The following is a 24,762-nucleotide window of genomic DNA, read 5'->3' as shown; positions in this document are numbered from 1 at the left end:
CGACTTCCGGCCGCGGCGCCTGCTTTCGGCGCGGCCCGGCGACCTCCGCGGGGCGAGGCGGGCGGCGAGCCAGGGCCGCGGGGGCGGCGGCCACGCTCCGGCCCGGCCCGCTGCTGCCCTCGGCCCCGCGCCCCGGCCCCGCGCCGCCATGGGCAAGAAGCACAAGAAGCACAAGACCGAGTGGCGCTCGTCCTACGAGGGTGAGGCGGCGGGCGCGCTTTGTGACGCCGGGCGGGCGGGCGTTCGCGGCGGGCGGGGGCCCCGGGGAGGGTCCCGGGCTCGCGGGCGGGGGTCCCCGGGGAGGGTCCCGGGCTCGCGGGCGGGGGCTCAGGCGCCAGGGTTCTGGGATCACGAGTCGGGGTCCGAGTCGGGAGTCCGGGGCTCCCAGGTACCTGGTTCGTCTCCTGTATCCGAAAGGAAGGAGCCAAGCACCTCGTTGGCTCTTGCGGTCGTGGAGAACTTGGTGACTCTCGTGCCGCCTCCTGCCTGGGGGTTCCTGCGGGAGCTGTGAGCCCACACCGGTGGCTGCTGCAGGACAGAGGGGTGAACACCAGCCAGGAGCTTAGCGATGGGGCATCAGGCTCCTGGGTCCCATTCCTGCTTTGTTCCTTCCCCCCGACAGTGAGGCAAACTGCTTTCCTGAGGCCTCCCTGAGGATAACGCAGCAGGAAGGGGAGAGAACACCCAGCTGCGCTGGGGTTTGCCTCACTGACTTCCCCTGATGGTTCTGCAGTCCCCCTGCCTGCTGCCTTAGCATGGCCAGTCCCCCCCTCCTGGTCACACCTGCGCGTTGGGCCAGCCCTGCCACGAAGCTGGCTGGTAGCTCGTGCCTGTACACGTCGCAGGCACCCAGTGAAGCCTGCTGTCTCTGTTTACAGATTACACAGACAAGCCCCTGGAGAAGCCCCTGAAGCTGGTCCTCAAGGTTGGAGGAAGTGAAGTGACTGAGCTCTCAGGGTCTGGGCACGACTCCAGTTACTACGATGACAGGTCAGACCACGAGCGCGAGCGACACAAAGAAAAAAAGAAGAAGAAGAAAAAGAAATCGGAGAAGGAGAAGCACCTCGATGATGAAGAAAGAAGGAAAAGGAAGGTAAAACACAGTCGCAGTTAGCATGTGGTGGCCCCAAGCCCTGCGGAGGGCAGGCTGTAAGTGCTGCGGGGCCTCAGGAAAGGGTCGTTCTGTTTGTAGCAAAACACAAATCAGGAAGGTCCTTCGCTTTGTTTCTGGCTCTTTGTGCATCGTTTCTGAGCCAAGCCGCGGGGGTGGTCGTCTAGGGTGGGAATCTGAAGCGAGAAGTGCCTCTGGAGGGGGGTTTTCTCAGCTTCGTGTTTCCCCTCAGTTACAGGAGATCTGTTTAAAACTGCTTGCCTTGCTCTCGCTGCCCTGACTCTGCCTCACAGGAAGAGAAGAAGCGGAAACGGGAAAAGGAGCATGGCGACACGGAGGGAGAGGCCGACGACTTTGATCCTGGGAAGAAGGTGGATGTGGAGCCGCCCCCTGATAGGCCCGTGCGCGCGTGCCGGACGCAGCCAGGCGAGTGGAGCGCTGTAGGGGCTTTCTTGGAGCTTCACGGCTCATCTCTGACCTCATGGCTGGCGCTGGCGTGCCCGTCAGCCCCTTGGGAGGAGCACGGGAAGGAGGGAATGCTGTTTTCCCAACATGAAGCATAGCTGGGCGTGAGGTCTTACTGTCCCCTCTGAGCTTCTAGAGCAGGGCTTGGCCAGCGACTGCTCCTGAGTCCCACTCCTCATTAAACTCCTGAGCTCATCGTGGATGGGAGGAAACTAGTACTCGGGTCAGTCACTGAGGCTGTCAGAAACCATGGGGGCTGTGCCCGCCTCACCAAAGGAGAGGCTCCAAAATGCTTGAGAGTCTGTGATCTGTGTGCGGTCACTTCCCACAGGCTTTCACGTAGTCAGGAGGCATTGAGGGATGCGGTCTTGTCTCAGGCGTTTCTTTCTGGACTTTGGGTTTGACTACCTACGATTTGGGAGGGAGGAGGGGGTGTTGTATTGCAGGCATTGTGGGGGTGCTGCGTTCCCGCAGTCCCCGTCCCCTGTGCAGGTTAGTGCCATGGTGGACTTGGGGCTGCTAGGCACGGTGGGGCACAGAGAAGGTCAGGTGTGAAGTCTGCGGAGTTTGGACAGTCTCTGGTCACTGTGAGCTTAGTCTGAATAGCTGCTCGCTTGAGGTCACATGTGCAGTGCTTCCCTCCCGTGTGCCTGAAGAGCTGCTCTTCACACCTGCCCTGGTCACTGTCTCTATTGAGGACCCACTTGAGGTCTGCACTCCTGTTGTGCTTCAACTCTGGAACCAACCATCTCCCCAAGGAGCCCTGGTTCCTTTGCGCAGCATGGCATTCAGAAACCGAGGTCTGGGTGTTAGGTGCGGCCCTCGGTGGCACGAGGATAGATCACACGCGTACTCACAGCTGAGAGAACAAAAGCTACGCTGGCATCTGTGTTCACATTCACCAAAATCCACGTTTTCACACAGTGGGCCCAGAGACGCAGTTAACGGCAGCTCTCACAAGAACCCTGGTGCAGTGTGTGTTTGTGCCTTTTTCACAGGTGAGGAACAGGGGCATGACCAGAGGTTTAGGACTCCCAAAACGATAATTGGTGAAGCTCCACCTCTGTGTCCAAAGCCTCTGTCCTCTTCTTTGTACTGTGTCTGGAATGTACCGGGCCCGGTAGTGACCTGGATGGTCATAGACTGATGAGTGACAGGTCCCTGTTGTTGTGCTAAGGGTGTTGGCACTCTGAGGGGTTTTTGGGACTGATGCTGTGATGGAAGTCCTTTCCCACCCAGCTGAGCTTCTTGGGGGCCAGGCCTGGTCTGGTTTATCCTGGTACGCAGTTCCGGTTGGAACCTAAAACACTGTGAAACATGAAATGGCTAAGTACACACTGTGGAGTTGGAGCTCTCCAAATACCAAAATCTCTCGACTCATCTTTATTTTTTTATTTTTTGACTCATCAGCTGAGAACGAGAGCACGCCTATTCAGCAACTGTTAGAGCACTTTCTCCGCCAGCTCCAGAGGTAAACAGATTCTCAAGAGCTTGAGCTTGGAAACATTCGGGGTGTCTTCCCTCGTGAGGTGTTCTTCCCCCAGCTCTACCACCTGTGGAGCAGACCCTTGCCTCGTCTGGTGGGGGGTGGTCAGGCGTGTGTGGGAGCAGTGTGCAGGGAGAGCTCGTCTGCCGAGTGCTTGCAGGCCGGTCAGGGCCGCCGTGATGCAGATGTCATGGCTGGAGCCGGGACGGCAGTTTGGGAACTTTTAGTCATCAAAGTATCTACCGCAATTTTAAAGAGCATGGGTTTTATTTTTAAGTTAGTAATAGTAACTTAAAACTTGGTGAGTTGTATTACATATTTATTATGAGGGGTTTTGTATCACTTGAAAACCTAGATTTATGGTTTTCCCAGTTTAAATAAAGATGTTTTTGTTTTCAGAAAAGATCCTCATGGATTTTTTGCTTTTCCTGTCACGGATGCAATTGCTCCTGGATACTCAATGATAATAAAACATCCCATGGATTTTGGCACAATGAAAGACAAGATTGTAGCCAATGAATACAAGTCTGTCACAGAATTTAAGGTAACCTGGTTTCAGTTCCTGAAATCACTGCTATGAGGCTCTGTGTGTTTATGTCCAGTGAACGCTCTGTCCACCTTAGCTTGTTCCCAGTTGCAAATTTCCATGGGCATTTGAGTGTTTGGGTTGAGGTCACCCAAACACAGCATCGGGGGTAATGGGTTGGCTGAAATGTCCTCTGTATTTTTGTGTGGAAGCCCGACCATATGTTGCAAGCCGTAGGAACACATCGGGTCGCGCAGGAGTGTGTCGATTTGGTCTGGCTCCAGAGTGGGTGTGTCTAGAAATGCAGTTTTCCTAATTTTTAGTTTTATAGTAACTGGGAATTTAATTTTTTTTGAATAATAAATTCTTTTTTTTTTTATTTTTACGTTAATCACTCTACATTACATCTTTAGTTTTTGATGTAGTGTTCATGATTCATTGTCTGCGTATAACACCCAGTGCTCCATGCAGAACGTGCCCTCTTTAATACCCATCACCAGGCTAACCCATCACCCCACCCCCCTCCCCTCTAGAACCCTGTTTGTTTCTCAGAGTCTATAGTCTCTCATGGTTCGTCTCCCCCTCCGATTTGAATAATAAATTCTCAATAACACCTGAGTACATAGCTTTTAAATCTGTTTCTTTCTACCACCTATGAGGTAGAAATTGCATCTCGGCTTTGAAACCCAGGGGGGATCAAAATGAGTGCTTCACAGCTTTGGCAATCATGTCATTTATGAAAGGGCATCAGTTTTCTTTCTTAGTTTTGGTTAAATTTGGAAGGCTTGGCTTCTTTACTTTCATTTCCTGGTGATGTGACAGGGTTTGCCGAGCTGTGGAAGCAGTGCCACGCGAAAGGGTATTGCATAGAGTGGGCATTTCCTCTGGAGGGTCGGGCACTGCCCCAGGGGCAGATGGCTAGTGGCAGCCTGCAAGTCCTTCACCTTCCTAACGGGTCCCAGTTTAGTCTGCTGCCCAGTGACCGTCCTGGATGTGAGCAGCGTCCCCGTTCCCCTACGTTCTCAAGACTGGTACCTTGGGGCCAGCTTAGGACGGGGGCTTCACAGCCTCAGGCCCAGCCCTGGGGACCTTGGCGTGGGGCCGCGCTGGGGCTCGGGAAGGGCCGGGGTAGTTTGCACTGTGTTGCCTGGCTGGCTCTAGCTGTCCGTGTGCATCCTGACGGCTGACTCACCTGTCACGGGTGTGCCGCATGTGATTTGGTTAGGGTGACAAAATACTGAGGTTTCCAATAGTTTATTTTTAATATAAGTTGTTCAGTAAGAGTCTGCTTGTGTTAGCGGAAGGGTTTGCTCTGATACCTGTAATTACCCGTAGACAAAATTCTGAATTCTGTGGGAAAAGTCCCAGAGATAGAGAACACTAATGTGCCCGGGTTTCCGCTCATCCCTTGGCTCTAATGAAAAAAACCTGGCTGTCGTTCTTGTTCCTGTTTATGTCTGAGTTCCTCCCAAAGCGGGAGAGCTAGAGACAGAAGAGAGGGCTGCCGTGTTCTTACCACATGCGTGTGTCACACTCAGGAGGAAGTTCGGGGCTTGGCAGGCTTCTCACCGTGTGCAGGGAAAGACCAGTGAACAATTAGGAACATTTTTCTGAAGGTCTGAAAACCGTATGTTAAAGTGAAGAGCCTAATCTAGTTGTTTCCCACTCACTTTGAGCCTCTTGACAGGAATCCAGTTTATGCTGTTGTCTTGGTGGCGTTTCAAATGGGATGGATACTTTTTTTTTTTCCCTTTTCAGGCAGATTTTAAGCTGATGTGCGATAATGCCATGACCTACAACAGGCCGGACACTGTGTACTACAAGCTAGCCAAGAAGATCCTTCACGCGGGCTTTAAGATGATGAGCAAAGTAAGAAGCCTTTTGGCAGCGAGGAGCCACAGAAACGAGAATTCTCCTCTGTGTTTTTATGCCTAAACAGAACCTCACCCCAGTGAATGACATGCTTCCATCCATCCGTCACTGGCCGCGGTGTGGATCCCTCTGCTCTAGGGTAGACATCCCAGGCCACCCTCCCCTCCAGGCTCGCTCTCTCTCTCTCTCTCTCTCTCTGTGTTCCTGCTCATGATCCAGCTGTAACGTCTCCTTAGGGTTGGTGGAAAGTTCTGGATCTGTTGATCTGAGCCTGGGTGTCTTGTCTCACTGGATTGCAGCCAGCCTGTGATTTGTTTTACGTGGCTGCCCACTGAATCCAGATGGGACATCTTGGCTGTCCGGCGTGGCTTCCCAGATCTGTCCCATGAGCCAGGTTGCATGTGCCATGCATCCAAGACCAGTGCCTTGTGCCCGATCAGCCTGTAGGTGAGGTGCGGCTCCTGTGCCCTTGGCCTGTCCCCTCGGCCAGCCCCGGGTGCTCCCGCCAGTTGGCCGCACCTTTGGTGCTGACTGCCACCACCACCTCCCACGGTAGCGCCGTGGAGGTCAGCTGTCAGGCCAGGTGAGGCTGTGGCCATCCCCATCCCACGCATCGTCATGGCACCCTGGCTGTGAGGCAGAGGTAAAGCCCTGCTGCTCTGTCCTTTTTGATTCTAGGAGCGGCTGTTAGCTTTGAAGCGCAGCATGTCGTTTATGCAGGACATGGATTTTTCTCAGCAGGCAGCTCTTCTGGGCAATGAAGATACAGCCGTCGAGGAACCTGTTCCTGAAGTGGTACCTGTACAAGTAGAAACTGCCAAGAAATCCAAAAGGCCGAGTAGAGAAGTCATCAGGTAAAGAGAAGTGCGTTTGCCTGTTGCGTGGGACACGCACCTCGGGAAGGCGGGTGAGGGGGCAGCCTGTGCTGGTGCCCACGGCCTTGGAGGAGCTCACAGACGGGCTGCTTGTGCAAGGTGGGGGGAGCACAGTCCCCAGGGGCCTGGGTCCACGCTCTAGCCTTAGGTGTTCCCAGGCAGCCGGCAAGCAACCTGGACCAGCTAGGACTTGTCCTGCAGGAGAGCCACTGTCACGCTGATGGACATAAGGTGCCGAAGGCGGGACAGCCCCTGCCGCCACACACGGGCTCCGTCCTGGGTGTGTCACCGGAGCCCATCTGGCCACCGCTGTTCCCACATGCGTGTTGTTTGTGAATAATTGTTGGCCCTTCATTCCCAAGAGGTTCCCTCCCATGCGGAACACATGCTAGTGGCCTGGCTTGGCTGTCCCCGGCTGAGGGGACATAACTGTGCTGCGTTGGGCAGGCTGCATGCTTAGGAGTGGGGGCTTCTTTCTCATCGTACCCCCTGAGCCCGCAGCTCCTGCAGCCGTACACCCTGAGCCAGAGCAAGGGCCTTTTTGTAGGCTTGGGGTCCGCAGGCAGGGTTTGCTCCCACAGCTCCTTAGAAGGGATCTACCCATTTGTTTCTAGACCCTTCCACAGGAGAGGCCACCTCCCTTGGGTGCTGCACCCAGCGACTCTTGACTGTTTAAGGAAGGAACTCCTTCACATGGGGCTTGTGGCCACCTGCTGGAGGCTTGGGATGCCCCTGGGGACTCACGGCCTTGTGTTCCTAGCTCACATTTGTTGCGGGTGCTTCAGCCCTCCACGGAGTTCTGCCCCTTTTTCTAATGGCACCTTGAATGACACTAGGTTTGTGAGCCTCCCAGCAGGTGGCAATGTTCCCTTCGGGCAGCTCTTAGATGACTGACACGTGAGGAACGTCTCGTGGCCATTTGGGTTACCCTTACTCTTGGTGGACGTGTTTTGTGTTGCTGTGGTTACAGCTAAAAGGACAGGATTAAGGTGTGCTTCCTGCTACCAGCCGCTGGTGACCTCCAGGAGTGTTAGGGGCTGGCCCCGGGGGAGGTGGGAGGGGCATGTTCCCCGGCCTCCTGGTGACTCGTGTGCTGTTCCCGCTTCGTAGCTGCATGTTTGAGCCAGAAGGAAATGCTTGCAGCCTGACGGACAGCACGGCGGAGGAGCATGTCCTGGCCTTGGTGGAGCACGCAGCCGACGAGGCTCGGGACAGGATCAGCCGGCTCCTCCCAGGGGGCAAGGTAGCGGCAGGAGGGCTGGGCAGGGCTGCGCCTGGTTGATGCATTGGTCACTGCAGGGTCGTGTTGGCACCTGTCACCGGCCTCATCTCGGGTGGGAGGGGGCCTCCAGGGGCACCTTGAAGGCAAGACCCTCACAGAAGCTGTGTGTAGTGTGTGGACGCCTGTGGACAGGCTCACCCTTTGGTGGGATGTTGGTGACTGTTGCTGGAGGCTGGGCCCACCAGGCTTCTGCAGCTGGAACCTTGTCCCGGTGTGCTTGCGTCTCTGTACCCCTCTGCAGTGCCCGGGGGTTCCATGTGACCCAGGCATGGCCCGTGGGAGCTGCCCCAGCAGCTGCTCGTCCTCAGGAAAAGGCCCCACCATCCTTTGAGCACCTCGCCATAAGAATAAACCAGCATGGGAGGCGCCTGGGTGGCTCAGATGGTTAGGCGTCTGCCTTCGGCTCAGGTCATGATCTCAGGGTCCTGGGATCGAGCCCCACATCGGGCTCCCTGCTTGGCGGGGAGCCTGCTTCTCCCTCTCCCTCTACTGTTCCCCCTGCTTGTGCTCTCTCGCTCTGTCAAATAAATAAATAAAAAATCTTTAAAAAAAAAAAAAAAAAAAGAATAAACCAGCATGTCCAGTAGAGACCGTGAGGGTCCTGTGTACAGTTTTAAGTCTGGTAACGAGAACAGAGATGAAAGTAATCCTGGTGCCTTTTACTTGCCCTGGTATATCCGGTCTTACGTTAGCATGTGCTCTGTATAAAAAACCATTAGAACTGCACATCCTTTTTCCCACACGAAGGCTTTAAGATGCATGTTGAGTGGTACGTAAAAAATTTTGAATGATGATGTTTTAGATGTGCTGGGTTATGTGAAATATTGAGGTCAGTGTCTTTGTACGTCTTTAAACCTTCCTGGTGGAAAGTTTGAAGTTCCCTGTGTGGCTCGTGGTGGTGTGCTGCTGGACCCGCTGGTCTGCACCCCTGTAGTGCTCCGGCCCTGGGGTCTCCAGGGAGCCCAGGCTCTGGGTGGGGCCCGCCTTGGGTGGGGCTCAGAAAGACCCAGTGCTGACCTGTGTGTACTCGAAGCGTGTGTCCGCACCCAAACCCCCATTGCTCCCGGCACCGCGCTTGCTTCACTCGTCTCCCTTTCAGGTGTTGGAATTCCACAGCGAGAAACCTGACTGCAGTTACTTGGTCAGTGGCGATGGATCCCCTGTCCTCGCTTCCCCTCCCCACCCAGCCCTTCACTCAGGCTCCACAGGCTCCAGGGTGCAGGCCCGAAGGCCACCCTCCTCCCGTTCCCCACACTGACATGCAGGTGTCCCTCTTCCTGGACCTTCCTGGTGGCCTTCAGAAGAGGAGTGGTTTTGTTTGGTGGTTGGTCTTTAAGTGGAAGTGAGTCCCTTGTGGTTTAGAGATGGAGCCTCTAGGCCATCCACAGACATGGCCCTTGGTGACCAGTCTTGTTCTAGCTCATCTGGTTCAGGTTCTGACATCCTGTGAAATGGTTGTTTCTGGGTAAAGCTTCCTGTTTCAAAAGCTCTTTTAGAAGGGTCACAAGGAACCTGAGTTCTTCCAGTGCACATAGGTCTGAAATTAAATTCGGGAAGGTATGAGAGGGGCCTCTGTAGCCTTTTCCACAGGGAAACCAAGAACCTCTTGGCCTTCTGGGGTTCATCCCAGTTAGCTCATACTGGGAGGCCTCTATTTTGTTGGCGTGTCAGTAGAAACTGCAACCGCAGGATTCTGGTCAGGGGACGGGCGTTCAGGTGTGCTTTCTTGCAGATGGGCTATCTGAAGAAGAACGGGGACGGCAGCCTGCTCTACAGCGTGGTCAACACGGCTGAGCCGGACGCCGACGGTGCGTGGCCCCTTGCAGGGCTGGGCTTCTCCGAGCCCCACATACTGCTTTGTTAGTTTCTGCACCGCCAAGGATCTTAAAACTTCGTAACCTGTTTGAGATCAGCATTTCCCCTGCAGAGCGTGGCACCGGTGGTAAAGCGTAGAGGAGAGTCCCCGTCTGGTTTCATGCTCCTGTACGTCCCCCTGGACGTGACCCGTGTGTGATGAATGGACAGAGGGCAGTCGTCCTGCAGGGGCGGAGGTCCTGGTCAGGCCTCTTGTGCCCGACAGTCCCCAGCACAGGCAGAAGGACTGGAGCTGCACTCCCACAGAGCTGTGGTTCTAGAAGCCCTCATGGCCTGACTTCCTGGTCCCATCACAAAGGGTTTGCTCAGTAAGGGCTCCCTGTGAGAAACCAGAGTGCTCAGTGTCCCACTCGCAAGCTCGAAAGAGGCCCAGACGTGAGCTTTAGAAGAGATACCCTGTTTGATCATCGTGTTGAGGAGGAGCTCGGTGGAGACACGCAGTCTTTTCTGTGGGTTCTAAGAAGCGTTTATGTACTTCTTCATCTCTGAAAAGTGCCTCGAAGGCTTGCCTTTGAGGAAAAGCAAAGCTCACTTGCACTTGTAATACATTCTCTCACACGCAAAGGAAAATAAAATATTCTCCATTGTTCTCGCCCGCATGGGTGTGGGGCCACTCCCGCCGCCTGGGGCTCTTGGCAGTGTTCTTTAATGTGGCCCTAGATAGGGGCTTAGTGTTCTCTGACATGTACCCCGCGTGGACCCTGGCTGACTACTCTGGCTGAAAGGAGTGGTAACGTTCTTTGTAAGAGAACACAAGAGCTGATAACTCCTAGCTTAGAAAGAGAATTGTAGTGGCTTCTGTAAAGTTGATCTTAGCTGGTCTTTGTAGAGAGCCCCTGAGCCTCCCTATGTGCCCAGGTGAGGCAGTGTGGGGGCTGGGAGCTCCCCGAGCCACCTGCTCACAGCCTGGTCCCCTTACAGAGGAGGAGACCCACCCCGTGGATCTGAGCTCGCTCTCCAGCAAGCTGCTCCCGGGCTTCACCACGCTGGGCTTCAAAGACGAGAGAAGGGGCAAAGGTGAGTGAGGCGGGCAGGTAGGGGCAGGGGGTCACAGCAGAGGTGTGGACCCTGAGTCCTCCCCCAAGATCTTCCTGGCTTGCTTGTTTTTAGTACCGTATCCCCACGCTGGCTCTGAAATAGCAGTGAAATTCCGGTCATTTGAAGTGAGGGGAATAAAAATGAGTGGGCAGGCTCCTGCTGTCTGCTCTTGCCAGTGGGTGGGTCTGAGCTCCGTGCTGACGCTGGGTAGGGGTGCACGAAGGTGTCTAGAGGATGATGGTGGGCAAGGGTGGCCACGGTGGGCACGGTGGGGGAGGGAGGGAGGGAGGGGACTGACCGGTGTGTTGGCTGTGCCTGTGCTCGTGCAGGCAGACGTTCGTGGCCGGCTTGCTGGTTTTGGGGTGTGTCCGGGCGAGCAGCAGTTTTGTTCCCAGGGGACATTTTCTGGTCACACCGTGGTCCTACTGGCGTCAAGTGGGGAGAGGCCTGGAGTGCTCCTCCACACCATTCCTCTCGAGCCCTGACTTTGTGTGGAGGAGCAGCGATGCCTCCTTCAGGGCACGGAGCCTCTGAGTCCCTTGACCTGCCCTCCCCGCAGGCTCAGTCCGCAGCGCTGTCTGGGGACTGCGCTCTGGGGACGCTGGCGCTCAGGCCCCTGCAGAACGCACTCGCTTCTCTGTGGTCATGGCTCGGACGTAAAACGAGGTGTTGAGGCAGTTCTGCTGGCTAGGCCCCGAACGCTGCTACTCTTGGGGTGTGCTGAGGGGCGGCATTTGCATGCAGGAGAGAGCGTGTGACGGTGGGGGCTGGTGGGGGGCCCGGTGGGGGTGCCTGGCCTGCGGAATGCCGGCGCGCGTCTCATGCCCTCGTGCTCCCCTCTCGTGCTCTTAGTGACGTTTCTCTCCAGCGCCACCACCGCGCTGTCAATGCACAACAATTCCGTATTTGGCGACTTGAAATCGGACGAAACGGAGCTGCTGTATTCTGCCTACGGAGACGAGACGGGTGTGCAGTGCGCGCTGAGGTGAGCAGGGTTGGCGGAAACGCGGACCGGCTTCTTGCCCGCTCTGCGGCGGGAACGTGTCCCCGGCCCGCGGTGGGCGCCCCGCCTGTGCGTGTGTGGGGGCGGCGGCCGACGGCAGCGGGTCCGCGCAGCAGAAGTTTCCACGTTACTTCCCATCGACCGCTGGTGTGCCCAAGGTTGACGTCGAAGCTCAGGTAACTCAGCTGGTAGCGTGAGCAGGTGATGATCCAGGTTGTAGTTGGGAAAGGGATGTGTGTGTGCGTAACCTGTGCTGTGCATGTTGAGTTTGTTTCGTGACTTTATTGAAATGTGGCTTTGTGGCTTAGACTGCTTGGGCCACCAAAACAGAGCACCGCAGGCCGGATGGCTTCAATGGTAGGCATTTATCTTCTGGTGGTCCTGGAGGCTGTTGGTCTGAGATCCAGGTGTAGGCAGGGCTGGTTTCTCCTGAGGCCTCTCCTTGGCTTATAGACGCTGTGGTCTTACTGTGTCCTCACGTGGGCGTCCTGTGTGCATCTCCGTCCTGACCTCTGCTTCCTTTAAAGACACCAATCATAATGGATTAGGGCCCACCTTGAAGACCTCATCCTAACTTAATTACCTCTTAAAGGCCCTGTCTCCAAATACAGTCCACGTTCTGAGGTCCTGGGGTTAGAGCTCAACGTAAGAATTATGGGCCACAGTCGAGTCCCTGACAGTGATTAAGATGTGGTCTTAAAGTCATAGATGCAGTACTGTGTTTTTGTAGAACTGTTTTTGTATTTTTTTGCTTTGTGTGCCAAGTAGAAGTGGGTCACTCTTACGGAAGTTTAGTAATTTTCCAGGAGGAAAGTAAAATTTTGTCAACCTCTAAGAAATGGGTTTTTTCCACATTAGATCTTTGTTTAACTTGAAACCGAATACAGGGTATATTTTAAAAATGAGCAGTAAGAAATCAGTTAGTCCTTATTACAGGAAGTGAGTACGTATCCAGGTTTTTGTGAGACCAAAGAAGTAGAAGTGGAAAACCAAGGAGGGAATTTGTTGTGGGCGAGGACAGTGTCACAAGTGGTGACCCTCTCCTTTACCCCACTGTCCTGTCACAACCCTCCAGGGTCAGCAGCCGCCTTCGGTTCGGGTGGCCTTGTCCAGTGCCCGCTCCCGAAGCACAGACGGACTCTGGGTGCCAGATAGCGAGAATCCCAGGCGCGTGGGCAGCACACGGAGGCGGGCAGACAGCGCTCCTCCCTGGCATCCCCACGTCACCTCCCCACGTGCTCTGTTCCGAGGCACTTCCAGACCACACCCTGAGTGTTCCGACTGCTCCCTGCCCCTTCGCACCTCCGTGTGGTGGTTTCTCCTGAAATGCTCCTGGGGCAGACTTGTGTGTTGTCACGGTTTCGCTTCCACACCAGCCCTTCTCAGCCTCTGCCCAGCCTTTGATGCTAGGACTTGGGCTTTTGGTCTCTGCTTCCTTTTGAAATATTTTGGTTTTATTTATTTATTTATTTTTTAGCATTCCTATGATCCAAAAATCAAAATCACCCTCTAGGGCGTATGCAGAGAGACATGCTTCTGTATTGATCCGTCCCCTCCCCATTGCGGAACATCCTCTTCAATCTACTTATGTTTTTAAATCCAGTAAAAAAAAAAGATAAAATGATCCTTCTTTTACAGAAGTTAGTGTAAGATACCTGGCTGACCCCTGAGCAATGCGGCTTTCAGTTGTGCAAGTCCATTTACATGCGGCTTTTTTTCATTAAACATAGTACAGTATTGTAAACATATTTTCTCTCTGATCATTTTCCTTGTAACGTGTTTTTCTTTAGCTTGCTTTATTGTGAGAATATGGTGCATAATACGTATAATTTATAAAATCTGTATTAATCAGTGTTTTCTGTCATCAGAAAGGCTTCTGGTCAACAATAGACTGTTGGTTAAGTTTTGGGAGAGTCAGAAGTTAATGTGCAGATTTTCAGCTGCGGGGTTCAGTGCCCCTAATCCCGCGTTGCTCAAGGGTCAACTGAATACATATAGACTGTTGTTCACTTTTTTTAAAAATAATTTTCTCTTGAGATGTTTTTAACCTTTTTGGGTCGCGGACCACTTTGAAGAGCTGATGAAGACTCCTGATTCCCCCCGCAAAACTATATCTGGGAGGTTTGGTGTGCCCAGTAAGACCCTCTCTTGTGGAGGAACATCTGAGGAGGTGGGCTGACAGGGCGGGCTCCTGAGATCAGGACCACCGGCACTGGTGGAAGAATCTGGACGACTAGAGTGTGTGCTGCCTATCTGATCATGTTCTCTCATGGCCCTTCCAGCCTGCAGGAGTTTGTGAAGGATGCTGGGAGCTACAGCAAGAAAATGGTGGATGACCTCCTGGACCAGATCACCGGTGGGGACCACTCACGAATGCTCTTCCAGCTGAGGCAGGTGGGTGTGCCGTGCTGGCCCCCTTGCTGGGCGCCCACGGCCCTGGGCTCCTGCCATTGGGCCACTGCTGTTGGAGAGCCCATCCAGACTGACGTGGTTCTGGCTAGCTCTTCTTCCCTTATTTTTTTTTTATTTTCCTTTTTTTTTTTCCTATAAACGGTTAATTTTCTTTCAGAGGAACTTAAAAATAGTTGTCTCTGTTGACCACATATTCACCATTTCTGGCACTCTTTATAACTTTTTTTTTTTTTTAAAAGATTTTATTTATTTGACAGAGAGATAGAGAGCACAAGTAGGCAGAGCGGCAGGCAGAGGGAGAGGGAGAAGCAGGCTCCCCGCTGAGCAGGGAGCCCGATGCGGGGCTCAATCCCAGGACCCTGGGATCATGACCTGAGCCGAAGGCAGACGCTTAACTGACTGAGCGACCCAGGCGCACCTCTTTGTAACTTTTTATATACCCGAATTTCTTTCATCTACTGTCATTTTCCTTCGTCCTGAAGAACCTTCTTTAATATTTCTTGTGGTATAGACTTGCTGACAGTGAATTTACTCAGCCTTTTTTTTTTTTTGTCTGAAAAACGTTTTTATTTTACCTTTATTTTTGAAATTCATCTTCCCTGGGTCTGGAATTACAGGCTGTTGTTTTCCTGTCTACTTTAAAAGATGTCTGACTGCATTGTTTCCAGAGTGTTTGTGGTCATTTTCATCTGTGTTTTCCTCCTGTCACCTGTCGTCTGGTTGCATCAAGGACTGGCAAATGTGGGCCCAGGAGCTACGAGTGTTCTCTTACCTTTCTTAAAGGCTGAAAAAAAAAAAAAAGTGTGCTACAGACCCTGTGTGGCCCACAAAGCCTCAAGGATTTGCTCTTCGGTCCTTTGGAGAAAGGTTACTGATTGCTGCTCTAGATGTTTTTATTTTTTAATTTTTATTTTATTTTTTTAAGATTTTATTTATTTATTTGACAGAGACACAGCGAGAGAGGGAACACAAGCAGGGGGAGTGGGAGAGGGAGAAGCAGGCTTCCCGCGGAGCAGGGAGCCCGATGCGGGGCTCGATCCCAGGACCCTGGGACCATGACCTGAGCCGAAGGCAGACGCTTAACAACTGAGCCACCCAGGCGGCCCTGCTCTAGATGCTTTTAAATTTGAACCCTTGTAACTGGTTTTCAGTGGCTCATTGCTGTGTCGTAGTGTTCTTCATGTTTATTCCACTTACCAGTTGTCGAGCTTCTTGGACCTATCAGTTTATAGTTTTCTTCAAATTTGGAAGATTTTCGTCCATTATTTCTTCAAATACCATTTCTGCCCACACCCCACTTCTATCATTTTTCTAGGACTTTGACACAGGTGTTAGAGATCTTGAACTGTTCTGCATGCTGTTAATGCTCTGTTCCTTTTTAGTCTTTTTTCCGTCTTCGCGTTTGGTTTCTGTTGCCGCGGCTCCAGTGGAGTGATCTGGTTTAGTGCCGCGTCGACATCTGCTGTCAGTCCCAGCCACTGAACTTCACTTCAGCTGCTGTGTTCATCTGCCTTTCTTTCACGTTATGTTCATGCTTTCCTTTAAATTTGGACCTATTTGTAATATTTAGTACGGTTGCTTTTAAAGTCCTTATCCACTAATTCTGTCATCTCTGTCACTTCTGGATTTGCCTCTTGGCAGATTTTCTTCTGTTTATAGGCCACGATTTGCTGCTGCTTTGTTTGATCGGATCCTGGGTGTCACAGTGTTGCGTCTTCCTTGTCTAGACCGAGCTGATACAGAGCCCGCGGCCACTAGTGGCTGGTGGAAGTGTTACTGTAGCTTGTCTCCATTTAGATACGATGAAAATGTGAACTACAAACCAGAATTTCAGAGACCAGTACAAAAAATGAAATGTAAAAATATTTCATTGGTTTATTTGGATTATACGTTAAAGAATGTTTTCAGTACGTTAGATTAAGTAAAATATGTTACTGTAGTTGAACGGTAACATTAATTTTCGTTGGCTACTAGAAAATTAAAGTTCGGTGCATGCCCACGTTATATATTACTGCTGGGCAAGGCTGTTCTGGCTTCCTGTGTTCCTTTAAAGAACATTGATGTTCTTTTCGGCAGAGTCCTTGTGAGTCACCTGATTTCTTGGGGTTTGTTTTTAAGCTTTCTTAGGGCGGGTTTAGGTGGCCTTTATGTTGGGTGAGTTTGGCCCTGATACTAAGGAGTGGCCCTTCTGGGGTCTCCTGTGGTCGCCAGGTTTCAGTGAGGATTAGCTCTGGCCAGGTGGAGTGCGGGTGTGTGTCCCCATGTGCGCCTGGCCCCGTGCACAGTTAGTGTGAGCTGGGCGGGTTCCTCCCGGATTTGTGGAGCTCCTGCTGGGAGCCGTGTCTTCCTCCTCAGACTTTGCCCACCAGCCGCCAGCCAGTGAACTCTCACTTCTCCGCCTGCTTGGCCACAGTGCTCCAGGTGCTGTTTTCTGTTCTGTGGTCTGGAAGTTTACTCCTGGGGCTGCCCCTGGGCACAGTGTCTGAGCTGTGTCTTTATGCTGTGTGGTGCTTATAGCAGGACATTAAAATAGTGGTGATATTTATTTTTCTACTCAAGTTTATAAAAATTGCAGCACAAGGGAATTTCCAAAACATTATCACAAACAAAAGATCTTAGGTGCAGAAGTTTGCAATCTCAATGATTGTTTTTAGGTACATGCACACAACTAGGGTATTTTGAAGGTGATGCTCCTGCCAAATTGTAAGGCAGTTAGGTTTAGGCTTCTGATCTGCACACGTGGCCACATGTGGCTGGGGTCCCTACGGAATGTGGTCACGTGGTAGTGGTCCCGGGTGACTTTGGGTCCCACTCAGGTTGTGGTCGCACAGTAGTGGTTAAGTGTGAGCCTCTTGTAGGCTTTGTGCAGCCGGAGGAGAAGGGTACGTGGCCCCGTAGCCCAGGCCACCTGAGGGCCCTAGTGCCTCTTCATCCAGCAGGTGAAACCGCCAGGCCTGGTGTTTTTCCCTGAGACACAGGGTACAGTGTCGGACTTTTACTTTGTGTTTTAAGCTGTACAGTGCTGCAAGAACAGGTTGGGTGCTCTCCCACTTCCTCTTCATCCTGTCCAGGGTGCTCCCAGGGCGCTCGGCCCACCGGGGATCTTGGCTGGGGCTACGTGAGTTGGGCCCTCCGTGGGTCTAGTTGGCTGTCTCGCTCAATCTCTGCCATCTCCATGGAAGCAGGCAAGGCCCAGCTCTGACTTACAATATGGTATGAACATCATGGGGACAACCCCAGCAATAGTGAATAAACTGTTTTTAATTCACACTTGTGTACATGACGTGAGTGAAATGTTCTATATAAAACTGTTTTGGAAAAACTGGCTTCTCAAACCTGTTTTGATTTGCAGAGGAGAAATGTTCCAGTGAAGCCTCCAGACGAAGTGAAGGTGAGTTGTAGTCATGTAAGTAAAAACCCAATTATTAGCGTTCCTGTGGGGAACGGTCATGTTCAGCCTCTGATATGGGGTGGCTGAGGAGAGGTGCGTGTGGTGTTTTATTGAGAAACTGATGAAGTGGTCGTCTCCTCTGCCGTGATTTTTAATGACTGGAGCGAGGGATGGAAAGCCACGGTACTTCCCCTCCAGCCCACACGCAGAAGCTGTGGAGCAGTGGCCACGCCGGGGGCTCTGTCTTCACAGGGGCCGGGGGGGGTGGGCCTGCTGGGGCCTGTGGAGCGAGGAGCGGGCTTGGTTTCTGGTGCGGTGGGTTCTTCTGGCCCTCCCAGGAGGTAGTGTGTGCCGCCAGCCAGGGGCATATGCACTGCACCCTTGTGAGTGAGGCCAGCTTGACAGAGCCGTGTCCTCAGGGCATTCCCAGCACCCAAAGTAGACTGTCTGCATATGAGGAAACTTCATCGTGGTCTGGCCTCGGTTTCCCCATTTTTCTCGTCCCTTGGGCGTAACTTGGAGCGTGCATGTTAATGACAAGCTCTGACCACAGCCCCTGTGTTGGAGCAGAGGCACCAGGCCTCTGGGCAGGCCGTGGGGGCCTGGGTCACAGGTGTTACCTGGCCTCGGTGGACGGAGGGCCCGCTCCGGAGGCACGTCAGGTGCCCATCAGGTGGGGCTCATCGAGTGACAGAATGGGGAGGGTGGCATGGACGTCTCCCCTGAGGGGTGTGCCTTGGTGTGGCCAGACTTGAGATGCAGGCAGGGCTCTGCTCGGGGTCTCTTGGTTACGCAGATGTGCCGTGGCATGGAGCACAGGTCCCACGGGGTGTCTGTGCTGTGGGCTGTCTCGAGCTGGGAGCCCAGCACTCCCTCGGTCCTGCCACCAGCGTGTGCACGCAGACAGCCCAGGGCAGCCCGGGGAGCTTTCCGATGCGCCCCCTGCGGTGCCAGGAGCACCGAGCCCCGCTTCCCCACCGTCCTCCTCGAGCCTGTGGCGGCAGGCAGCTGCCGTGTGTCTTTCCCGTGGGCAGGCGGTGTGTGGCCTGGCATTGTCGAGGAGGCGCGGCCTCTCCTCATCTCCCTTCATTCCGTTGGTGCTCGCACCCCTCACGGCATCTGTGGCACGTGCTGCCGGCACCACTTGGGGCTCCCGGACATCGCTGCAAATATAGCAGTCGTGTTTTTCTTTAGACTTAAGTTTTAGCACACCTGAAGGCACAGACTGTCATATTAGACAACGTCCTTTCCAACGCTACCTTGGGGCGTAGATCTCCGTACTTAACAAGTACGCAGAACCGGCTGATGGGAAGGTGGGCACCAGCATAGTTTCCTGTAGGGGAGCCACAGGGCACTCTCGCCCCCGGGATGCTTCTTGGGGTGTGTGGGGGCACTGTGGCTCTGTGTGGTTTCTAGGGAAAGAAATTGTGAGCAAGCCAGCTTTTTTCAAATTGTTTTTACAGGCTCCACGTTGCCTCGTGTTTTAGGGTCATCAGGTAAACTTATGAAACCTTGAAGGCCATAGCTGTGGGATGATTGTCCCAGGCATGTAAGGAATAAGGGCCTTGTGTGGGCCCCTGGGCAGGATAACAGTGCCAAGCCTCAGTCTCTGGTTGCAGAGCAGGGTGGTAATGCGGGGGTGGCTGTAAGACTACGGCAGCGCTCACTGCTGGCGTATGGCTCCTGCCGTACTCTGTAAATGTGAGCTCTGCCTGGCGTGTTGATGGCCCAAAGTCATCACTGTAACAAATTCTCTTGAGAGAAGTTATTTATCAGAGCGTAGACAGAAGTGACTTTTATGAAAGTCAAAACAAGCAAATTCTCGGATCACCCCAACAAGACAGTCCAACAGAATGGGGTTCACACCCAGATGAGACAGCCCAGTGGGAGAAGGCTCACACCCAGGCCCAGATAGTCTGACGGGAGAGGGCTCACACCCAGAGAAGACTGCTGACGGGAGAGGGCTCACACCCAGAGAAGACTGTCTGACAGGAGAGGGCTCACACCCAGAGAAGACAGCTGATGGGAGAGGGCTCACACGCAGAGAAGGCAGAGAAGGCAGCCTGACGGGAGAGGGCTCACACCCAGAGAAGACTGACGGGAGAGGGCTCACAGGCCTGGTGCCCCCTTGCTCAGTAGCAGGAGCTTCAGCTTCCTCTTCCAGGTCGCTGTGAGTTGCTGGGTGGAGGTGGACACCTGTCCGTGCTGTCCAGGCTGGTGGGGACCCTGCATGAACTCATGCTCCGGGGAGGGCAGAGGGTGGAGTGGGGGCATCTGAAATGCCGCTGCGCAAGCCAGGCGCACAGACTCTGCATCTGCCGTGATATGGACTCTTGTTTAACTATTTGGTGAAGAAACTGTCCCTCCAGGGCATGTGTCAGGAGGGCACTGTTACTGGACAGTAACTTCCCCTCAGTGACTTAGGATCCAGCACCAAGGTGAGAGTGTGACTTGGCAGAATTTGAGGGCCTTGGGGTCTTAGGTGGTAGATCTCCCTTAAAATACCAGAGATGGCTCCTCTGTGTTTATTTTAAAAATAGCCATACATTGGGCGCCTGGGTGGCTCAGTTGTTTAAGCGACTGCCTTCGGCTCAGGTCATGATCCTGGAGTCCCGGGATCGAGTCCCACATCGGGCTCCCTGCTCCGCGGGAAGCCTGCTTCTCCCTCTGACTCTCCCCCTCTCATGCTCTCTCTCTGTCAGTATTTCTCTCAATAAATAAATAAAAATCTTTAATAAAAAAAAAATAGCCATACATTAGCTATTATGTCTTAGTATCTTTGAGCAACAAACGGGCATGGACAGTTCGTGCGTGGCGGGACATGGGTCTCAGGCAGCACGGCATTGTTTCTGTAACGATACAGAGCAGGGGCTTGACATAGGAGAGGTGCAGGGGGTCCTGGGGCAGCCGCAGAAGGAAAGAGAACATGCTGGCTTGGAGTCTGCCATGCTGTTAAGTGTGGTCCCTGAGAAGTAGCCGTGAGCACTTCAGATCCCGTGTGTCTGCCTGCTGCAGGGACCTGTCCCACATGCCCTCAGCGGCACCCACTCCTGAGCTCACCCCAGTGGTTGTGGGTTGCAGTGTGGACTGGACACAGTGTGGTCTCGCCTGCTTCCCGGGGAGAGCGGGCCTGTCCCACCTGTGGCCGCAGGGCACTGATGCCCCTGTCGCTCCCTTGAGTTCAGTAGCTGGTGTTAACTGCCCACCCAGTGACATCTCTCCTTTTCTGCCTGGTCTCTACCTGTCTCCCGCAGGCTGGGGACTCGCTGGGCGACGGCAGCTCCGTCCTGGACTTCATGTCGATGAAGTCCTACTCTGACGCCTCTTTGGACATCTCCATGCTCGGCTCTCTGGGTAGGTTGTGCTGGGCACGCTCACATCATCAGGCTCCGCTGGAAGAAGTGGACCCTGTGCTCTTGTCTCTGGTGCTGCATTAGTCTGCTGGGCGGTCCCTGGGGGCACGGGGCTGGTGCACTGAGGCCTGTCCTTGCTTCTAGGAGTCTGGCCGCTGTCCTCGGGACTCCCTCCCAGATGGTCCCAAAGCGGGGTTGCCCCAGTGGCCTTTCGGATGTCAGGCTCCATGTGAAGGATTGCCGGGGTCCCTCAGCCTGGTGGTTCATGCAGGGATGGGCTGCCTGCTTCGACTTGCTGTTCGTGGGTTGGTGTGTGCACGTGCGTCCCTGCGGCCGCCACCGCGCGAGACATCCTCTGTGCTCTGCACGGCACTCGGGCTTTCGGAGTGTCCCTGGCCACCCACCTCCCTGATGACCAGTGGTTCTCGTGGTGCTCCTCCTCCTTTCCTTTACTTTGGACACACCTGAGCTTTACTGTGGGGCTTCTCACCTGAGAGCAGTCCCCCCCCCATTGCGTGTGGCACTGTCTGGAGACATCTTTGGCTGTCACACTTGGGGTGTAGCGCTTCTGACATTGAGGGGTGGGGGCCAGATATGCTGCTAAACATTCTGAAGCACAGGGAGCAGCCCCCCAGGAACGACCCAGCCCCAGGGGTCACTGCTGCCGAGGATGAGAAACCTGCCTGCGTCAGAAGTGGGTGTCGTCAGACCTGCAGAGTGTGTGGGGGCAGGTCTTGCTTTGTTACCCAGCTCAGCAGGCTGTGCCTTTGGGTAGAGTGTTTTCAGACTGTATTTAGTGCAGTAACCCTATCCAGTTCAGGTCTAACATCTTGCTACTGGTGATTTTCCCAATTGTTTGAGGGTCCCCCGCCTACTGCCAGGTTTGCTGGTTCCCTAGGACTCCTGGGAATTGCGGCTCTGGTTTGTTAGAGCAGAGGGACAAACCAGGATCCACAGAGGGACAGGGTGCACGGGATGATTCTGGGGGGGGGACCAGGTGGCACTTCCAGAGCCCTCTCTGCTTGGCACGTCTGCAGATCCCAGGCTCCTGGAAGCAAAGCAGGTGTTCGGTGGAAACCACATCGATTGCATGGACAGTTGAGGTGCAGGGAGCTCCTCTGTCACTGCAGTGGTAGGGACCCTTTGAGATCCAAGTTCACCAGCCAGAGGCCAGCTCTGCCTTGTGGGCTGGTGGTCTGAGACTGCAGAATTAACACTCTGCCAGCTACTCTTTGTGTTTAAGACTCTCCTTTTTACTGGGTTTTAGTAGTTTGGTTATGACTTGCTTTGATGTGCTTTTGTTGAGATTGATCTTCCCAGGTTCGGTTCAGCTTGTTGGCCCCGGGGGTTTGTAGAGTTCATCAACTCTGGGAAGTTGGGCCATAATTGCAGCAGTCACCTGGGCCCCGGTTCTGCCGTTTGTCGCGAAGTCTCCTCTGCTTCGTGTGTGGCCGTCCCTTCTGCTGTGGCTGGCTTGCCGTGGCCCGTCCCAGGGTGGGGTGTGTGTCGCTAAGGACACCCTTCTCTCCCTGTCCAGGGGCTCCATCGGTTTTTCCAGCGTCTCCCCTTCTGCCCTTGCCGTTGTTTTCCTCTGCCTTTTGAGGAGCCAGTGCCCGGTCCCTGATGTCACGCCCGTCTTGTTCATGCCCTTCCTCCCGTGTTCGGTGGGGCCGTTGCCCTGCCCTCCGCCCTCCGGTAGCGGTTCATCACAGGCAGACTGCGGCTCCACGGGGGTGCTGTGTTGGGTCTTGTCTGACAGGCCATCAGCGACTTGTAGCCATCGGACCCTGTCCACGTTTTGCTTTGAGATGTTCTTAGGGTGGCCCCAAGCCACATTTCGTGTAGGCGGGACATAGTCCCACCATGGGGCCACACACTTCTGCAGACTTGGGCCACAGATGATTGCAGACATGTGTGAACTCCCTGGTGGGGTTGTGTCCTCTCGTGCACACACAGGTCCCTCTCGGCGCAGACGTGGGAGCTCTCCAGGCAGCCCATCTTCCCCAGCCCTCAGCCTGCCCACTGCCCAGGGCACCCCCGGGCTCTGGCCTGTGCCCTGTCCCGGTGTCTGCAGGCCTCCGTAGCACACGCTGTCCTGCTTCTTACTTGTTTATGCCGGTGGGGGTGGGGGACAGCACCTCTGTGTGTGAAAAGGCTCAGATTTGACGTGGCACCTGGGTTCTTGTCCACTCCGGCGGCCCCGCCCCGCCCCCCCCAGCTTCGCGCACGTTGCCTGCCATCCTGAGCGTGCACAGAAGTGAGGGAGAGACCGTGCGGCACGCTGCGCTGGCCCAGGCAGCCGGGTGCCTGATGTCCGTTCGCCCTGTTTGCACAGGGAAAGTGAAGAAGGAGCTGGATGCTGACGACAGCCACTTGAACTTGGATGAGACAGCGAAGCTCCTGCAGGATCTGCACGAGGCACAGGCAGAGCGCGGGGGCTCCCGGCCGTCCTCTAACCTCAGCTCTCTGTCCAACACCTCCCCCTCCGACAGGGACCAGCACCACCTGGGTAAGGTGGCCCCGGTCCCCAGCATCTGTCTTACTGTGCGGGTGCTGGGTGGCATCTGGGTAAAGGGCAGGAGCGCCGGCAGTCCTGGCACGTCGGAGCCGATGCGGGCTGCGTGTCCAGGCTCCAGGACTCCGAGGGCCCTGCTCCCTCTCCAGGACGCCCCCTGCCCCCTGGGGTTCCGAGTAACCTCTCCCTCGTCAGGCCGCTGCATGGGGGTGAAGTGTCTGAGTGGAATTTACTCAGTGTTAGGCATTGTGGGTCTTGTCTGTAAGGTGCTGGCCTTCCCCGTGTCAGGAGCCGCATCCCAAGGCCCTTGGACTGGGCAGAACGAGGCCCCAGATGCTGACAGGCATGTTGAATTCACCTTTGGGGATGTTTGTTTCTTCCTGCTGTTCCCGTTTTTAGTCCTGAAACAGGGTTTTGAGAAGTGCTTTGCTCTTCCAGGACCCTGATTTGGGGAGAGCAGGTGACCTTCCTTGGCCTGGGGCCTTCTCTCTTTAATGAGTGACAGGGTGGGTAGGTGCGTGGACCCCCCCGGGATTTCGGCCCGTCCAGGAGGGGAACCAGATACTGCTCCCTGGCCTCTGGAATCTGCTCAGTGAGCTCCCCATGCCGCTCTTCCAGTCCCTGATCCCGGCAGTGACTCTGCAGGGCACCTCCTGACCTTGGGCAGTTGGGGGGCGCTTATCAGCTATAGAGGTTTGAGTCCCAGCCCGGGGAGGTGAGGGGGTGGCCTGGGCCCCGGGAGAACGAGTCACAAGGACGTGTTTCCAGCCGGGGCTGAAGCACAGCGTGTGTGCAGACCCGTCGTGTGAACACCCCGTCTTTCCCGCACTTGCAGGAAGTCCTCGCCTCAGTGTTGGGGAGCAGCCGGAGGTGACCCATGACCCCTACGAATTCCTTCAGTCTCCAGAGCCTGCAGCTTCTACGAAGAGCTAGCCTTGTAGTCTTCCATTATTTTTTTAATTTTTTTATCTGCATGTACAGAGTTTTTGTCTTGAGACAAAGACTTTCCTTTTGTCCCCTTTGGCGAGCGGGAAGCAGCCCCGGGGAGGTGGTGAGTTGTGTCTGATATCATGTCGGCCGTGCTCAGATCCAGCGTTTCTGTGCACAGCCCTGTGAATCCTGAATAGGAGATCACACAGAACGGTGTGTGGCCGATGCGGTCGAGCCGGTGTGTGTGTGAGCTTTGCGCTGTGTGTAAAGCCCATCCGCGTGGCCGGCCTGCGCACACCTTCCTGCCCCGGCGCCCGTCCTGCGAGCCCCTTGGGAAGCAGACGTACCCACGGCAGGGATCCTGCCTGTTCTCGGCCCTGCCTGCCCCCCACGCCCCTGCGTCTCTGAGGGAGGTCATGGGGGGCTGCCCTCTCCTGGCCCGGGACACGCTCCGTGCTCCTGGTTCCTGTGCTGGTCAAGGCCTGCCTTCTGCTGGAAGACCACACTGCCTCCCGGCCACGGCCACGTGCTGTGTCTGGAGACCTTTCTGTCCCGATGTGTTTACTGGATGCCTGTTTACATTTGCGAAACAGAGATCTCAATAAAAACGCAGAGTGATTGCGTGTAA

General features: G+C 54.6%; 1 protein-coding gene across 7 annotated transcripts; it reads left to right on the top strand.

Moving 5' to 3' along the window:
* The first annotated feature begins 7 nt into the window (after positions 1 to 7).
* BRD9 (bromodomain containing 9) lies at positions 8 to 24,762 on the top strand. 7 transcript variants are annotated; one of them, XM_078066529.1, is made up of 18 exons: positions 8 to 200; positions 879 to 1,093; positions 1,405 to 1,537; positions 2,987 to 3,047; positions 3,462 to 3,606; positions 5,347 to 5,457; positions 6,139 to 6,314; positions 7,446 to 7,578; positions 9,350 to 9,425; positions 10,414 to 10,509; positions 11,383 to 11,515; positions 13,816 to 13,927; positions 17,298 to 17,336; positions 20,591 to 20,690; positions 23,025 to 23,198; positions 23,471 to 23,547; positions 23,643 to 23,664; positions 24,040 to 24,762. In XM_078066529.1, exons 1-16 carry the CDS (start codon positions 149 to 151, stop codon positions 23,542 to 23,544), a joined length of 1,830 nt encoding a protein of 609 aa, XP_077922655.1. In that variant the 5' UTR covers positions 8 to 148; the 3' UTR covers positions 23,545 to 23,547; positions 23,643 to 23,664; positions 24,040 to 24,762. The 7 variants fall into 7 exon arrangements, with proteins under 7 accessions (XP_077922655.1, XP_035934356.1, XP_035934359.1 ...); XM_036078463.2 differs by lacking the exon at positions 23,643 to 23,664; XM_036078466.2 differs by lacking the exons at positions 23,471 to 23,547; positions 23,643 to 23,664 and having other exon boundaries at positions 6,202 to 6,314.

The sequence above is a fragment of the Halichoerus grypus genome, chromosome 2, assembly GCF_964656455.1.
Source record: "Halichoerus grypus chromosome 2, mHalGry1.hap1.1, whole genome shotgun sequence".
Lineage (NCBI taxonomy): Eukaryota > Metazoa > Chordata > Mammalia > Carnivora > Phocidae > Halichoerus > Halichoerus grypus.
This window is presented reverse-complemented; position numbering and strand designations above follow the sequence as displayed.

What these genes read in the sequence shown, in the direction of transcription:
- BRD9 (XM_036078462.2), top strand. Translation starts at nt 149, where the DNA reads ATGGGCAAGAAGCACAAGAAGCACAAGACCGAGTGGCGCTCGTCCTAC. An exon ending in CGCGTGCCGGACGCAGCCAG is followed by an intron (nt 1,538 to 2,986) that starts GCGAGTGGAGCG and finishes TTGACTCATCAG; the next exon opens with CTGAGAACGAGAGCACGCCT. An exon ending in GGCTGAGCCGGACGCCGACG is followed by an intron (nt 9,426 to 10,413) that starts GTGCGTGGCCCC and finishes GTCCCCTTACAG; the next exon opens with AGGAGGAGACCCACCCCGTG.